Source organism: Raphanus sativus, chromosome 4, assembly GCF_000801105.2.
Source record: "Raphanus sativus cultivar WK10039 chromosome 4, ASM80110v3, whole genome shotgun sequence".
NCBI lineage: Eukaryota > Viridiplantae > Streptophyta > Magnoliopsida > Brassicales > Brassicaceae > Raphanus > Raphanus sativus.
Window position 1 is genome coordinate 34,006,079 of NC_079514.1, and position 18,077 is coordinate 34,024,155.

The window sequence follows — 18,077 nt, forward strand, 5'->3', positions numbered from 1 at the left end:
ATTTCAAATTTTGAAATATCATTTAAATTAAACATATTTCAAAAAGATATACATATTTTTAGAATATTATAAAAATTAAATCGTAAAATTATTAGTTTCTTATATATATATACAGATTTTATAAATATTGTTTAATTTTAATTTTTGACAATTATGCAATTTTACATATTTATTTAATATATTTAATTAAAATAAATAGATAGAAAATCTACCTCAGATTATAAATTTAAATATATACATGCACATTCTTAAATATAATTTCAAATAAACAAAATTATTTTTATCTTAATTTTAGTCTTCAGTTAAATCAAATTTATATTAAAATATTGATAAAAAAAGAAAATTTATAATATTAATAAAAGTTAAATGTAATTTATATTTATCTATTAAAAATATTTTAAAATTCTTTTACTGCACATAGTGCAGAAAAATACCTAGTATATTATTATTAAGGAAATGAAATATTAGTTGGCAAAAACTGAAATATTACAATTCTATTAGAGATCTTTTAGTCCAATATTTACAGCAAACAAAACTACCCCCATTTAACTCGGTCTTGTTTATATTAATAAAGTCGGATACATATATTATTATATACGTAGATTTTCCTTTCGTACAGATTATTATTCTCTTATTTTATTTTGTAACTCAATATATAAACGACCACACAATAATAATAAAAATGAAAAAAGTTATCTCTACCTAGCATAGAAATCATCTTTCCCTTTTTCGACATTGTGGCCATGGTACATGCCCAAATACCGATGCCCTCGACCTAAAGATAATCCAGAAGAAAAGAACTATTATACACAAAAAAGGTTATACATCTCAAAACCCCCTTAGATTCAACCTCTCTAATTCGAATCTACAGATCAACAAGGTCTGTGACCTTCCATGTCCAATACCCAAATCTTTAGGTTTAAAAACATTTGCTTCGATACTTATCACACATGATGTGTATCCACTTTATATATTCCTTTTTTTTTTCTCTTTTTTGCGCATTATCGTTTTTGGTTTGGTTCATCTTCCGTGACCTAGCCTTTTGATTCCGCCATGCCTGTTTACATGTATCTCCTAACAAGTTTATTGTGTTACTTGACCTTAGAGTAAATATTAGATCTAAGATTGGTTCTTTCGTGCATTTTAACATTTTTTTGGGCACCTGGGTTTGATTGAGAATCTTCAAAATTGGTATTATTTTTCTCTCCTGTTTCTTTGATCTATGGACCCACCTTTATATATATATCTCTGTGTAGATTCAAGTCTTGATTTTTATAAATGGAAAATTTGTGGGTATTAACCAGTGGTTCATCCCCAATCAGAAGTTACTTTAGAAGATCTGACCCTCTAGCTGAATTACTTGATTTAACAGTTCTTCCATTCAAAAGAATCAGTGTTCGTGTAAACAGTTATTGCCTTTCGTATGTCTGATTTTTTTTTTCTTTACCTTTAAAGAAGTTTCTAATGGTTATTATTAATATTTTGATTAGGAAAGCAATGGTTATGTGACCGTTGTTGTTGTTGTTGTTGTTTATCCCTACATTGATTTTTCATGTGTCTGCTAGACTCTGCTTACAAGTTTATTGTGTTACTTAACCTTTGTTAAGATTTTTTTTTAAATGCGGAATGATTGGCTTTTGTGCATATTAACATTTTTGGGCACCTGGGTTTGATTGAGAATCTTCAAATTCTTGATTTTTTCTTGACAAGTCTTGATATTTATTAGTGGAAACTTGTGGGTATTAGCCAATTTATCATCCAGAAGTTACTTTCAGAAAATCTGATCCTGAAGAATTATTGTTCATGTCATTAGCTATTGCCTTCTTATGTATAAAAAACGAAATAAATTTAAAATGGTTATTGCCAGTTTTTTAATTCATATTGAATAAGAAAGCAACGGATATGTGTCATGTTGTTGTTGTTGTTTGTCCTTAATTTGTTTCTTTTTTAATTTGCATCCACAGAGTGTGTGATTTGATCAGATCCTGGGTTTAAAGAAGTGAATCATCTCTTTAAGTAGCGGTTATGGAAGTCATGTCTTGTTCGAGCTCACAAGGCGCTGAACAAGTAGAAACTCATGGTGGTCTTCTTACAATGGATGAAATGCTACTTGACGTGGATGTTGAGGATCCAACAGTTGATGTATCGGTTTTGAAGCCTGAGCTGGATGATTCAAACGCAGAGGTAGTTATCGAAGAAACCGAAAATCTTGGTAATAATGTCGAAGGAGAGTCATCATCTCCTTCTGAACCCAAATGGCTGCAACAAGATGAACCTGTAGCTTTGTGGGTGAAGGTACTTAAACATCATCTTTCTCTCTTGAGTTCTTTTTTTTTATTAAAGTTCTAATGTTTTGGTGGTTATTAATTAGTGGAGAGGGAAATGGCAAGCTGGAATCAGATGCGCGAGAGCAGATTGGCCATTGACAACTTTAAGAGGGAAACCAACTCACGATAGAAAAAAGTACTATGTGATCTTTTTCCCGCATACAAAGAACTACTCGTGGGCGGATATGCAGCTCGTTAGGTCCATCTACGAGTTCCCTGATCCTATTGCTTATAAGTCACACAAAGTTGGAGTTAAAATGGTCAAAGATCTTACCGTTGCTAGACGCAACATTATGAGGAAGCTTACCATTGGAATGCTCAATATAGTTGACCAGTTCCACTCAGAGGTATATATATATAAGCTTGAAAAAAACTTTTAACTGTATTGGATTTTTTTGGTTTCAGCTCTTTTTCGATTTTTGCAGGTTGTTGTTGAGTCAGGCAACGATATAATATTCTGGAAAGAGTTTGCAATGGAGGCTTCTAGAAGCACAAGTTATCAAGAACTTGCAAGAATGCTTGTGAAGCTTCATAGTGTAAGCGGTTAAATTATTATATTTCACTTTTTTTTTTTTGAATTATACTGAGGTATCCTGACCTCACATAAGTGGTCCAGATTAGTCACGTATCGGTCTCTGTCCCTGGCAATTATTATATTTCACTTTCTTTCTGTAAATCATGTCTTGGCTTTGTTTTGTGTTGTTCAGATGATATTGCAACGGTACATGGATCAAAGCTGGCTCGAAAGCTCGTTTCCTTCATGGGTGAAGAGATGTAACGAAGCAGTGAACGCCGAGAGTGTTGAGCTGCTGAAGGAGGAGTTTGACAATTGCATCCAGTGGAACCAAGTCAAATCCATATCTGATCCTCAGATGCAACTAATGGTGTTGTCAGAGTGGAAAACGTGGAAGCATGACGTTACGAAATGGTTCTCTATATCTCGTCGCATCGCTGCAGAGAACACAGCACAGGAGGAGGAGAGCATCTTCAACTCAGATGTCCAGGCCAGCCGTAAGAGACCAAAACTGGAGATCCGACGTGCGGAGACGACAAACGCATCGCAGATGGAACCTGATACTTCTCCACAAGACAACAACACAAATGCTCCTCCTGTGGCGGTGGTGATGAAAGATGAAGATGTTGTGATGAGCACACCGGTGAATGGTACGGATCTGTGGGATGGGATTGTCGTTGAAGCGAGCGGTTCGCAGCTTGTGAAGACGAGAGAGACGAATGATTTGTTTGCGAGGAAACCGTTTGGTTCGGGGAATAAGAGTCAGCAGTGCACAGCTTTCATTGAATCAAAAGGAAGACAATGTGTGAGGTGGGCTAACGAAGGCGATATCTATTGCTGTGTGCATTTAGCTTCACGTTTCGCCACCAAAGCTATAAAGAACGAGGCATCTCCTGCGGCGGCTGAAACACCAATGTGTGGAGGAGTTACTGTCCTCGGTACCAAATGCAAACACAGATCTCTACCTGGTATGCTCTACTGCAAGAAACACCGTCCCCACACAGAGATGATGCCTATGATCCCTGATAATAATAGCAACTCCTCATCGCATCTTGTTAAAAGAAAGGCAGCGGAGATGATAGAACCGACTCAGTATCAAGACGTGGTGGTGCCGCCGCCTCTGTTTGGAGAAACAGAGGGGAGTGTTGTTGTTGTCCCCAATGGAACCACTAGCTTCACTGAGATGCTTGAGCATTGTAGCGGCAATGAGGAGAACTTGTGTGTAGGTTCTTGCTCAGAGAACAGCTACGTTCCTTGCAACGAGTTCGCTACAAAGCACACGCTGTACTGCGAGCAGCACCTTCCCAACTGGCTCAAGCGTGCGAGGAACGGGAAGAGTCGGATAATATCGAAAGAAGTGTTTGTAGATCTTCTCAGGGGATGCTCCTCGCGTGAGGAGAAGCTGCCTCTGCATCATGCTTGCGATGTGTTCTACAAGCTCTTCAAGAGTCTCTTGTCTTTGAGAAACTCGGTCCCGGTTGACCAGCAGCTCGAGTGGGCGATCTCAGAAGCTTCGAGAGACGCTGATGCTGGAGTTGGGAGTTTCTTGATGAAGCTAGTGTCCCATGAAAAGGAGAGACTAGCTAGGATATGGGGTTTCAACGCTTATGAAGATGCATCAGAATCTCCTAATCAACTCCTTGCCATCACCAATGGCTGTGACGATGCTAAAGGAGGAGAAGAAACAAGAGACGAGGAGAAATGGTCGTTTGTTGGATTCGCTTGTGCTATTTGTTTAGATTCTTTCGTGAAGCCAAAGCTTCTGGAAGCTCACGTGGAGGAGAGGCATCACGTGCAGTTTGCGGAGAAGTGCATGCTTCTTCAGTGTATACCTTGCGGCAGCAACTTCGGAGACAAAGAACAGTTGCTTGTACATGTCCAAGCCGTGCATCCTTCTGAATGCAAGACGCTAACACTTGCTTCCGAGTCTCGTCAAACTCCTGAAGCAGGCAACTCACAGATCGTTGTGAGCCAAAACATAGAGAGTAGTGTGCATAGATACGTTTGCAAGTTCTGTGGGTTGAAATTCAATTTATTACCTGACCTTGGCCGTCACCATCAGGCGGAACACATGGGAGGATCGAATCTAGTTACCTCTCGTGGTGGTCCGAAGAAAGGGTTAAGGTTTAATAGTACCTACAGGATGAAGTCTGGTAGGCTTAGCCGTCCAAATAAGTTCAAGAAGAGTCTTGGAGCGGTCTCATACAATAGGATTAGAAACAGAGCTGGTGTGAACATGAAGAGGAGGATGCAAGATTCTGCTAAATCGAAAACTGAGTTATCACCGCCTCCGAGTGATAGCACCAACTTTGATAGATCAGCAGATGCTCACTGCTCTGTGGTTTCCAACATATTGTTCTCGAAGATTCAGAAAGCGAAACTTCGTCCCAACAACCAAGATATCTTGTCTGCTGCTCGCTCGGCTTGCTGTAAGGTGAGCCTCGAGAACTCTATGGAGGCTAAGTTCGGTGTTTTGCCTGAGCGGGTCTATCTCAAGGCGGCGAGACTCTGTGGTGAGCATGGTGTACAAGTGATATGGCATCTGGAAGGTTACGTATGCTCCAACGGATGCAAGCCTTTTAAAGAACCAAATCTTCTACCTCCCTTGATCCCTCGAGAAGAGTGTGATCGATCCAAGATAGCTACAGACGCCGGAGAAGCTTCTGATAACGGTTTGGAAGTGGACGAGTGTCATTGTATCATGGAGGCTCATCATTTCAGTAAGAGACCTTTTGGAAAGACCAATGTTCTGTGCAGTGACATAAGCTTTGGTAAGGAACCAGTTCCTATATCTTGTGTCGTGGATGAGGATCTTTTAAATCCCGAGAAGCCATGGGAAAGTTTTACTTATGTTACCAAACCAATGCTTAATCCTTCAGCGGATCTTGCAAACGAGGTACTCTTTACTTGTCCTAATCTGAAACAGAACTCTTGTGTTGTATAGTAGTAACCTTTGTTTATTTATGATTGCAGAACGTGCAACTCACGTGCGGCTGTAGCGGTTCAGTGTGCTCGCCTGCAACTTGTGATCACGTATACCTTTTCGGGAACGATTTTGAGGAAGCTAGAGACATATATGGAAAATCCATGAGGTGTAGGTTCCCATATGATGACAAAGAACGTATCATTCTAGAGGTAGTTTTTTTTTTATGAAGATCTTGGTTTATATATATATCACTCGACTACATGTGATTCAACTAATGATTGTTTGTGGAAATGTTGTTAGGAGGGTTATCCTGTTTACGAATGCAATGACCTCTGCGGATGCTCTAGAACATGTCAGAATCGTGTTCTGCAGAATGGAATACGCACTAAACTTGAAGTCTTTAGAACAGAAAGCAAGGTGAGAGCCATATCATCCTTTTAGCTTTATCTGTCTTTGCTTCACTTCCAGTATCCCATAACTGATTGATCCATAGGGATGGGGATTACGAGCTTGTGAGCATATACTACGTGGCACATTCGTCTGCGAATACATTGGAGAAGTTCTTGATCAGCAAGAAGCAAGCAAGAGGCGAACTCAGTACATAGTCTTTTTTCTTTAATCTTCTCTCATGTTTGTCTTCTTGCTTGGAATAGAAGTTAAAACGCCTGCTTTTTTGATAAACCATAGGTATGGAGAAGATGGTTGCAGCTACATACATGATGTTGATGCTAACATCAACGACATTGGTAGATTAATAGAAGGAGAGTCTGATTATGTTATTGATGCTACTACTAATGGAAACGTCTCTAGATTCATCAACCACAGGTGGTCATTTAGTCTACCAATTTTTGTTTTGCATTATTCTACAATATGATTTATGATTTTAATTTTACTTCTTTTTTTTTCCATTTCTAGCTGCTCTCCGAATCTTGTAACTTACCAAGTTGTTGTGGAAAGCATGGAGTCCCCTCTTGCTCATATCGGTTTATACGCCAGTGCAGATGTAAGAGTCTCTTTCTTCTCTATTTGCTTCGAAGAAGTTCTTATGGATCTTTTCTCCTTAAACAGATAGCTGCAGGAGATGAGATAACGTGGGACTATGGACGCAGACCGGTAACATCTGGACAAGAAAACGGACATCCATGCCATTGTAGAGCTACAAACTGCAGAGGTTGTTTCTTTTAGATTTTTTGTTTTTTAATAGGGTTCCATTCTTTGCAGATTTGTTTCAATAACTTACTTCAAGCTCTAACTTTTTTTTTTTGTTTTACATTGAATCTTTAGACCAGCTTCGGACTATTTGATTCTGCTAGTTTTTTTTTTGTTTTCAGTATTCATAATCAAATGTTGATTTCTTCTTTCTCTATCGTGAAGAACCAAATCAAGTTTTGATTCATGTGTCCCATTCAAAACCAAACTGAATATATCAAAGATTGAATGTTTCTTGTTTCCCAAGTCATCAGTGGATTTATCTTTTGGTTTTTAAGAAGAAACTCGTAGTAGCAGAACCATCATGGTAGCTATCACCAAACCACTTACGATCTGCTGTCTGACCACTCTATGAGTAAGTAAGACCCAAAGACAAGATTCTTTAACTTTTCTCTGTTGTGACGTCCTCTGCAATAACTTTCAAACAGCAAGAACAGACTCAAGCTGAAGAGCTGTTTGGTTCTTCTCGATTTAGATACTCTTTTGCAGCAAATCACACCTTAATAGCAGAAGCTAGTACGTACAGAGAAGACCGTATCAGTAACCGATAATATTTAATTTAAAATCCGCTGGTTTGGTATTTTCCGGTTTTAGTTGATAACCGCACCAATAAAGATGTGTTTTCTTTGTTGGTCATATACAAACACAGACTTTCAACTAAAGGAAATTTGATCACAAAAAGAAAACACAGACTTTCAACTCTTTTTTTTTTTAACAACTCAAATTTATTAAGTAGATCATAAACAAATTACATAAATACATAGAGAATTATGAAAATACTACAACATAGGTAAACTAATAAGGAAAATAACACCACACATCAAATAGTCTGAGAAGATGATTCTCTTTGAGAATCCTTAGAATATCAACTCTATTAATTTTCTTGTGATATTTAAATTTCTATCGCATTATAAACACTGATTCTCTTTTCTTGTATTACATTGGTCTTATTCCAATTTAGATATAAATATATTTTTCGGTTCATAATCTAATATATTGGTTCAATCGTAAAAAAAATGATTGGAAAGATAAAATTTTGACGATTGTATGCATATATATCATCATACAACAAAGAGATTAAGTCTTATGTTGTGTTGCCGTCTTTTCCATGATGTAATCCATGATTTCAGTAGTATATTTTGATATCAAATATATTGTATCAAAATATAAATACTCAAAAGTTCATCCTCTAGATAATTTCGAAGCAATGGCGGTTTTTTTGGGAGGACTTTATTTCCATAACAAATCTGATAATATTTGTTTTAAGCATCAGACAGAACTCACCCTTCTATGGTAACCAACAGAAACTTTCATCTCTATGACAATGACATGTGAATCCCAAAGCCATTGTTTCCAAAACAAAATGGTTAGAATGATTTCCTTACCATTTGATTCTGAAAACAACAAAGTCTTGCCATCGAGCATGGCCACATAATCTATGCCGGAGATTGCACAATCTAGTGAAGAAAAATTAAATCTATTTCCCAAATCGATGTAAAGAAACCTCTTCTCCATAAAAGAGAAGAACAATAGATATAGAATCATCAAAAGAAATCACATTAATCAAACTTATTGATTAAGCAATTTCAGAAGAAAATTGCCTTCTTCATTGCACATAACCGTAAAAGACAGAAGTGGTTTTTTGTTTCCGCTCATCTTTATATGGTTGGAAAAACTCCACAAAAATATATTAACTAAATTCTATTAAACTTTTTACAAACTATCATGTTTCAAAACTTTTATTTTAATAATAAAATGTTAATATTTTAATTCAAAGAGTAAAAATTTACAAAATAACTTCAAAACATTCAAAAGTCATTGAAAATCATATAAGATAAAAATGATTTAATTTGATATTAAATTAGGTATAAAAATTTTGAGAACTACAAAATTTAAGATAATTTAGTTGGAGTATTTGTATGATTCTTTTCCTATAATATTTTTAACGGTTTATTTTATTGATAATGATTTGCAATTCATTATATCATAAAAGAAGAACACAACAAGATAAAAAATGAAAAACTAATGAACTTTACGTATCAGAAACTAGCAATGACAAACATCAATGATAACACATTGGAAATACTAAACCGGTCTTGTTTCAAAATAAGATAAATTAGATGTTCCCGTTCCAGCAGCCGTAGACGGACTTCTAATATCTTTAACAAAATCAGGACAAAAATTCTCATAGTTATTAAAGACAATTTTGCTCAAAAAAAGAAATTATTAAGGACAAACATATTGTTTACATAAAGAAACACAAACCGTAATGGCTGATTCACGATCATGTACATGTTTATCACTGCACTATCATCGGACTTCCGAAAAAGCATTCCTGTAACTTTTGCCAAGATTTCTAGGGTAGGGATGATCCATCAAGAACTCCACACAATCACCTTTATAGAAAACACAGTTCTCTGAGTTTTATCTTTACAGGGAAAGGTTCAACTAATGCCTATCAAGAAAATTTTCTCAACTGATCGAGGTCAAGTCAAAATCATTTGAAAGCAATGCCATAATTATTGAAACCGATCTACAGCTCGGAAGAGAGAGAATTTGGCAAAGCCTGTGCCAGTCCTGAGTTTTGCCGGCTCCATTCAAAAATAAGATATATATTTATTTTAAATACAAAATTTAATTTATTATAATAATTATATATTTTAAAAATTAGTAATGATTAAATGACTTTTATTTGTTTTAGTATATATATTATACATTATCCTAATTGATTTATCAATGTAAATTTTATTAGTTTGACATGTTTTGATATTTTAGTTTAATTAAACCTACAAATTGTATTAATTTCTTATAAGAATTTTACAACTCTTTTTTTAAAGATGAAACCATGAAAGTGGATCCTTTCCATGCTTTATGGAACTCGGGTCAAGTCTGGCACTGGGCAAAGCCAGAAAATGACTCAAAGTTAAAAAAAAATATAAAACATATAAAAATTGACATAAGCAGAAAATTATAAGCCAGCGATTATATCTTTTTAAAAATATTTTCAATATATTATTTTTAAATATATATTATTCTTTTTCCCTATCAAAATATAGTAATTCTGAAATAAAATTGGGTTTTCCATTAATTCTGCTATATACTGAAGTGGAAAATTGAGTAATTGGTACAAAAGAAAGGCATTGCTATATTTATGAAGTAAATATATTATTTTTCCTATTATAGAAAAGGAAATGGAATAGTGTTAGAAAATAATTTACTCCAAATTAAATTTTGGAGAAAAAGATGGAATTGGACTCCAAAATTAAACAGAAAATTACATCTCCATATTTGAAAAAAAGAATTTAGAGAAAAGAGAGAGTTATTATAATTTAAGTACAAAGGCTTGAAAATAGTTCCAAACGCTCACTTAGTTTTTTCCTTTTGTTATAAGACTTTAGGCTATTACCAACTTTTGTATTCCTTTGTAAATAATTAGTATGGTCAAGTAGATATGTTTATTCAACACTGAGAAACAGATAAACAATTTAGAAATTAGTAAAACAGAATGATTGATGTGAATATTTTAACTATTTTTCTCTTTAGTTAGTTGATATAGACAATTTTTTTCCTTCTGTCACAGAAGTTCTGTGTAACATGTAATTTTCTATATAAATATGTTATTTATGAAATAACCATTCAAAATAGCGCATTGTAGGATAAATAATACTGATAAGTTTATTAAACAAAATAATATGCTTAACAGTAAAATATTTAAATGAACAGTAAAAAGATATTAGAAAAGATATTCAATAATCACTGAGTTTTAACCAAAGTGTTAGTGGATTATTGTAATGCAAGAGAATTGACTATTATGTTTTGGATTCCAGAGAAATATTATGTAACATCCAAATATATGGTACATGGTAGTATGTAGAAAGCTGAAAAGAATTGATTTGGCTATCTATTGATATATGGTGTTTTATACATCATTGTATATATATTTTCTAATTGGTTTTCAAGTTTTTATCGAGTCTTTCTAGTCATTTTCGAGTCATTACAGGTCTGGAGTTGCACTGGATGGGAGATGGACCTGCTGGAACAAAAGAAGCAGAAAACAGTGCAGTTTGGTGATTTTTACGCAGAACAGTCTGATGACTGTTCCCGATCAAGCGGAACAAGCAGACGGAGTGATCCCGCGGTTGTTCCCGACGAATAAGGAAAATACAACATCTCGGGATTTGCCCTAATTATCCTCTTTTTCTCTCTGGCCGCCTGTGGCTTTTGATATAACTTCTTTTTCTATTTTTCTACACTATTCTACGCTATTCTAGACACAAAAAAACCATTGGAGACTTTGAGATTATTGGATTTGCTTATTGTAAAGGGAGAAGAATCTCTCTCTATCTCGTTTTAGAGAAGATCATCCTGAACCCTCTCTTTGTTTCTGTTATATTTATGCAGTATTATTCATCTATGAACTCTGTGTTTTCTCTGTTCATGGCTGAGTAGTCGGCTAGCTTGTCTAGGGTTCTAGGGTGTTGATTTCGTGAGCTAAACATAGATAAGTGAATCACTCGATTGTCTTCATTCATAACCATTCTTACTGCTTGCATTAAACTGGCCGCTTAATGTTAGATCATAGGTTTAACCTGTTCATTAACCGTGTAATAGGTTGCTAGATCTGTTTTGAATGAGCATTGCATCCCTAATCAGCGAAAGTAGATATTAAGGTGTTCTGTGAACCTATCGGACCTGATCTCTATTGCTTGCGATCGCTTCTCACCTCAACGACAGTTAGACGGTGAGATCGATCAGCATAGGGAGCAGTACCACGACAGTGGACTGTTCTACTTGAGTGATCCGAGTTCTAGACTGTTCTTATTAGCACTTGAATAATTGTTTGGCTCACAAGTTTTAGCACCCGATGAAGTAACCCTAGACTGGCTTCTCTTTAAATTGAATTTACTCTTTGCATTTATTTACTTGCTTTGCACGTTACCCTCAAAACAAAACCCCATATTGTCTTAGCTTAATTTTGATCCCATAGAAATAAAGTGTAAGAGTTGGTCTCTGTGGATTCGATCCTAAAGTGCTACATCGACATACCATTCGATTGTGGTAGTGTGCACATTAGGTTAATTGGTGTGCGTGAACACGAATATCAATTTGGCGCCGTTGCCGGGGACCATCTTTTTACCTTTATTTTCGGTTATTTATTTAGTCTAAGACCTCTAACTTGCTCTTTTCTCTTTGTTGCAGGAGATCGCAAGGTTTAGAAAATCAGAAGAGACAACAGCCAAGGCCTACTGACACCACCATGGGTGATCACGGTTATCAGGATGATCTTGCTGCAGCAATGCAACTGATGCAACAGCAGATGCTTCAAATGCAGCAGACCATCCAAGCTCAGCAAGCAGCTGCAGAACAATCTGCTCAACAGGCTGCTCTCGCGCGGCAGGAACAAGCAGCGCAGACTGTTCCAATCGGGGAAAGAAACCTTCCGCGGAACATTCCTACTACGCGCTCTGCCATTGTTCCTCCACTCTGCACCAGGCAGGACTTCGAGATCAAGCCTGCTCTGATTGATCTGGTGCAGAGAAAAGTGTTCTCTGGTCTCTCTGCAGAAATTCCAATGGAGCATATTGAGAATTTCGAAAAAGTCTGCAGTTTTACTCGTGCGAATGGTGTGCCACCAGACTACATCAAGTGCATGCTATTCCCATTCTCTCTTGATGGAAAAGCTGCACGGTGGTTGAACTCCCTCCCTACCGGCTCTCTCAGTTCATGGGAACATGTCCGATCAGCGTTCCTCAACCATTTCTACTCTAAGGCGAGAACAGCTGCATTGAGGAACAAGATCACTTCATTCAGACAGCTCCATGATGAGCCTTTTTGTGACGCATGGGAGCGCTTCAATGACTACCAGAGAGAATGCCCTCACCATGGATTTGATGATGATTACCTCCTGGGCATTTTCTATGATGGGGTGGACTGGAAATACCAAGGTGCTCTGAACTCTTCGAGCAATGGAGACTTCATGACTCAGACCACTGATGGAGCGCTCAAGCTGATTGAGAACATGGCAGCTAGCTCAACCAATGAGAACCAGGAGAGCGATCGCTCCAAGGAAGTCAACAGTGTACACACCCAGAAAATTGATGAGCTGACAGCTAAGGTCGATCAGCTACTGCAGAACAACCATGCACAAGGATCTGGGTATCAGAACACCATCCCGCAGAGCAATCAGCAAGCTGTTCCAGCCGCGAGTGCTGCAACTGCAGGGAACAATCCGCCAGATGATCTGAAAAATCTGAACATTATGATGCAGCAGATGCTCCAGAGCCAGCAGCTTCAGGTCAAGGCACTGAATCAGGTTACCGCAGACATCAATACTAGGATGGACAGCATGTTCACCGAGCTGAATTCAAAATATGATACTGTGAGCAACCACATAAAGAAGATTGATGTTCAGCTTGTTCAAACTGCTGAAACTGTTAAAAGACAGCAAGAGATCATTCGCGGAAAGAGTGTGATGAATTCTAGGGTTGAGCACTGTAATGCAACCGAGCAGAGAAGTGAGAAATCTGAAGAAAAACAAGTGGAACACTTGTTCGCTGAGACTGTTCTGGGCGCATAACAGAGAACAGAGCAATCTGCTAGCTCTAGAATGACTGCTCCCGCGACTGCTCCCGCGACTGCTCCCGCTCCCGACGGATCTTCTGATATTCCACCAGTGCGAGTCTATGTTCCTAAGGTTCCCTATCCGATTCCACCTAGACACCTGAAGGTGTTGCCTAAGATTGATGACCCTGGAAATTTTGCTTTTCCATGTTCTATTGCTGAAGTAGAATTTGAAGAAGCTCTTTGTGATTCTGGATCTTGTGTGAATCTTGTCTCAAAAGCGATTGTAGAGAAGTTGGGCATTACTGAGGTTGAGCCTTCTAAGGTGACTCTGACTTTTGCAAACTCTTCCAGAGCAGTTCCTTATGGCACCATTCGCAACCTTCCTGTCCAAGTTGGGGACTGTGTTCTCCATACTGAATTTCAGGTTGTTGAGATGAACAAGGATCATGAGATGCCCTTGATCTTAGGAAGGACATTTATGGCTACAGTGGGAGCAATCGTTGATATGCCTAATAAGAGAGTCTCCTTCTCCCACATCAACAAGAATGTCTTCTATCAGGCTGTTCCCACTAGATTTCAGAAACTACACGCCTCTTGCATCTCAGTGTTCAGTGGAGAAAAGCTGAAGGTTGTTCCAAGGAAGGAGCTTGGTAGAAACAGAGAGTTCAAGGAAGTCTTGAATAGAGATCCTTACACTGATACCAAGAAACTCAGTGGGAATGCAAAGGTGAAAGAGAAAATCCAGAAGAAAAGGGTCAAAGGAGATCCTACAATGACTTTGACACCTCACTGATGTGATGAGAAATTCATTGAGTATGAGGTAAAGTGCAAGGGTATCTCTAAACCTTTCTCTAAAGTCAGAGTTATTCTCACTGATGAGCTGAAAGAGAAAGGAGAAGCTGCTGTGAAAGGGTTGTTGAGCAGAGTTTTGAAGCTGAACATGTCAGATTGTGGAGCTTGTTTTGGAACAAGCCCTCATGCTCAACCCGACTGATCCCTGTCACCAAGTCAAGCTAGTGACTTTAACCAAGCGCTTGGTGGGAGGCAACCCACTGGTAAGTGTAAATATAACTTGGTTTTGTTTTTGTTTGCTTATTTTCGTTTTAGTTTATTGAGTTTCAGGTCAAAAAGCAGAAAAATTCGAGATACTTCGAAAAATTCTGGGTTGCAGAAACGGAGCTCCCTGTTCTGCAGGAGCCAAGAACAACCGCCCAGGTGAAAATCTGGCGGTAGAACACCCAGAAATTTTCGGAGCACCCGCTCCAGGTAAGTATCTCGACAAAAAAAAATGTAAATTCTTGTTTTCACCTTCTCTCTGATTTATTTTCACACCGCGACGTTGTGAAGTAAGTCTGGGGGAGGGTCTTCATCGTTTACTAACTTGTTTCTTTCTTTTGTTTTTTTTTCTCTTGAGTCAGTCAAAGTTTTGTGGGAATTAGGACCTTATTCTGTGTTGATCACTAACCACCCTCGTGCTTTAGTTGTCTTATTCAGTGACCTTAGCAGTGGCGAAAGACACACATGTGGACCCGGAATGTTGGGCCCAAATATGACCCCCTAGCTAATGATAGACAATAAGAAATGATAACGGGCCGCGAAAGGCCCATCATGAATTCAATCTTCAAAAACAGCTAAGTCAGATCCGGAGGCTGTGAGCTGGAGATGTTCATCAGAGAGGTCAAGGAAAACAGGCAGCTCGTTGACAAGTAAACAGGCGCAGGACCCGGTCAAAGAGGTAGCTCGTGGACAAATAAATAGGCGCTGGACCCGGTCAAAGGGGAGCTGTTACAAATCCCTCAAATCACGGAGGAGATCTCGGGAACCAGTTGGTAGCGACCAAAAGGGGCCTGAGGCTATTTAAAGAATACATCAAACAATGATCAGAGGATCCACAATTCAACTTCTTACGCAGAAGCTCTCAAAATACTTTACTTTCTTTGTAATCATCAAAAACATCTATTGTAAACAGTTCTTTACAAAAATCATCAATAAAATCATCATTCATTCTTTAAGTTCTTACGGGATTCAGCCCACGTTATCTTTCCCTAACCTTTTCTTAAACTTTAACCTGACCTAAAATCAGGAGGTGAGTTTAATCCCTCACAATTGGCGCCGTCTGAGGGGAAGAAACAATGGAATCCCTTACTCCAACTTAAGGATGAATCCAGTCGATCAGACAACAAATTCATCTAACCACTGAATAGTGTCACGATGAACAGTATCCCGATGAACAGTACTCGGATGAACAGTACTGGAAGAACAGTATCTCGGTGAACAGTATCTCGGTGAACAGTATCCCGATGAACAGTATCCCGATGAACAGTACTCGGATGAACAGTACTGGAAGAACAGTATCTCGGTGAACAGTATCTCGGTGAACAGTATCCCGATGAACAGTATCCCGATGAACAGTACTCGGATGAACAGTATCTCGATGAACAGTATCTCGATGTACAGTATCTCGATGAACAGTATCTCGATGAACAGTGCTGGAGCAGCCAACACGAGAACCTCCAGTGGGACCGATCCAGGGCTCCCAGCCCTTGTTACCCCTCAGCACCAACCTGCTCCGAACCAGACGGAGGCTCAGCTCTCTGAGATCCGTCGCATGATGATGCAGGTGGTAGAAAAAGCTCAAGAAGGTGAGCGTACAATGCAACAGCTAGCCGCTCGGCAGCAACGAGTCGAAGAGGTCACTAGATCTCTAACCGCAACAACCCAACCACCGCAACGTCAGGGCTCGGGAGTGACCTTCCGAGATCGAATAACTGACAACTTGTTCCCTCGAGGACGTCTCGACTTTTCCCTTGATAACACTGGATCGGGAGAACATGGACCAGCTTTCCAAACGCCTCATGCTAGGACAGCTCCCATGCTCAGTCCACCCCTCACCAGTGCTATGGGAAGCAACATAGCATCGACTAGCTCTATTCCCGATCAGGTTACTGGCAATTCTGTCAGTGAATGGAACACCCAGAATTTTTACTCACCTCACATGACTAGAACACCCATAATTTTTCGGAGCACCCGCTCCAGGTAAGTATCTCGACAAAAAAAAATGTAAATTCTTGTTTTCACCTTCTCTCTGATTTATTTTCACACCGAGACGTTGTGAAGTAAGTCTGGGGGAGGGTCTTCATCGTTTACTAACTTGTTTCTTTCTTTTGTTTTTTTTTCTCTTGAGTCAGTCAAAGTTTTGTGGGAATTAGGACCTTATTCTGTGTTGATCACTAACCACCCTCGTGCTTTAGTTGTCTTATTCAGTGACCTTAGCAGTGGCGAAAGACACACATGTGGACCCGGAACACCCTGACATATCTCACTTGATTCTCCAGAAGTTCTCAGCCGATCAGGTTACACTGGGTAGACTTAACTCCACCTAACTTGAACCTAATCTTGACTGAAATTCTTCTTGTTATGGGCACTAGATCAGGGAAACGAGAACTACACTCAGGACTTCTTATTCTTTATATCCATCTTGCTGTTCCTGAGTGGCTAGCTCATCTTTAGCTAGTTCCCACCCTGAACCTTAGCCTTTATTCCACCTTCATGCATTTGTTTTTCAGTGTTATATGTGCAGATATGTGCAAAAAGGTCGGAGAGGAAAGGATCGACGCAGCCTCTTACTCGTTACTGCTGCGCAGATTCAGCCAGAAGGAGAACAATCAGATTAAGGGAGCAACCACTCCATAACCAATGAGCTGTTCAAGAACATGGGTGGAGAACCAGAATGATTTGAATCAAAACCACCAGTGGCATCCTTGACATCACATGTTACCTCCTTCTTCGTCACTTCACCATCTCTTTTTGTACTTGTAAAAAAAAAAAAAAAAAAATTAAGTTAAAGAAAAAAAAAAAAAAAAAACTTATCTTTCATTTTATTTAGCATATGGTGATGGAGAGGAGAAGAATTCAGGATACATGAGCCACTGGAAAGGTCGAGCAGAAGAGTGGGTATCAATATGAAGGGATGAGGAGCAGACAGATGAGCAGATCAGTCTGATGATTGTTCTCGAACGAAAAGAACAGTCGCTCCTGAGATAGCAAAACGAGTAAGGGGCTGTGGACATCAATGGAGCCGTCCTCTCACGACTATTTTGCGCGATATCCTGCATCCACTACGAAAAGTTGGTAGCCCCTAAACACTCTTTAGCTCCACCATAAAATTAGCCTGTTCCACACCTAGCCCGTCTACCCTGAATAGTGCATGTGATGAGAAGCTCACGCTGCTCTTAAATGAATGTAGGGAGTTCTGTCTCGATAGTGTTGCTTTTTCAGGTTTGAGATATAGAGTATGGAGCCGATTTTTGAACAGCGGTCAGTGGGGTTCTGGTAAGGGTGTGTTGTCCTAGTTTATTGCTTGTATGGTTCAGAGATTCGTGGTTAAGGTATGGTTGCTGAGAATAGGAGAGTTCCCACACTTTCAAACCTTTCTTCCTGTTCTTGATACTTGCTCTTGTTCGAGGACAAACAAGGATCTAAGTCTGGGGGAATTGATATATGGTGTTTTATACATCATTGTATATATGTTTTCTAA

The 18,077-nt window shown here is 38.6% G+C and overlaps 1 protein-coding gene and 1 non-coding gene across 6 annotated transcripts; one reads left to right on the forward strand and one right to left on the reverse strand.

The window, feature by feature from the left end:
• Positions 1-685: 685 nt before the first annotated feature.
• LOC108829913 (histone-lysine N-methyltransferase SUVR5) lies at positions 686-7,131 on the forward strand. 5 transcript variants are annotated; one of them, XM_018603511.2, is made up of 11 exons: positions 686-818; positions 1,965-2,295; positions 2,372-2,674; positions 2,753-2,863; positions 3,035-5,737; positions 5,815-5,976; positions 6,068-6,184; positions 6,261-6,364; positions 6,455-6,592; positions 6,683-6,770; positions 6,836-7,131. In XM_018603511.2, exons 2-11 carry the CDS (start codon positions 2,026-2,028, stop codon positions 6,950-6,952), a joined length of 4,113 nt encoding a protein of 1,370 aa, XP_018459013.1. In that variant the 5' UTR covers positions 686-818; positions 1,965-2,025; the 3' UTR covers positions 6,953-7,131. The 5 variants fall into 5 exon arrangements, with proteins under 5 accessions (XP_018459013.1, XP_018459014.1, XP_018459015.1 ...); XM_018603512.2 differs by having other exon boundaries at positions 727-880; XM_018603513.2 differs by having other exon boundaries at positions 796-917.
• Positions 7,132-12,758: 5,627 nt separating this feature from the next.
• LOC130512120 (small nucleolar RNA R71) lies at positions 12,759-12,865 on the reverse strand. Its single transcript, XR_008945681.1, has one exon. It is a non-coding gene; the product is annotated as a small nucleolar RNA R71 (small nucleolar RNA).
• Between the last annotated feature and the right edge of the window lie 5,212 nt (positions 12,866-18,077).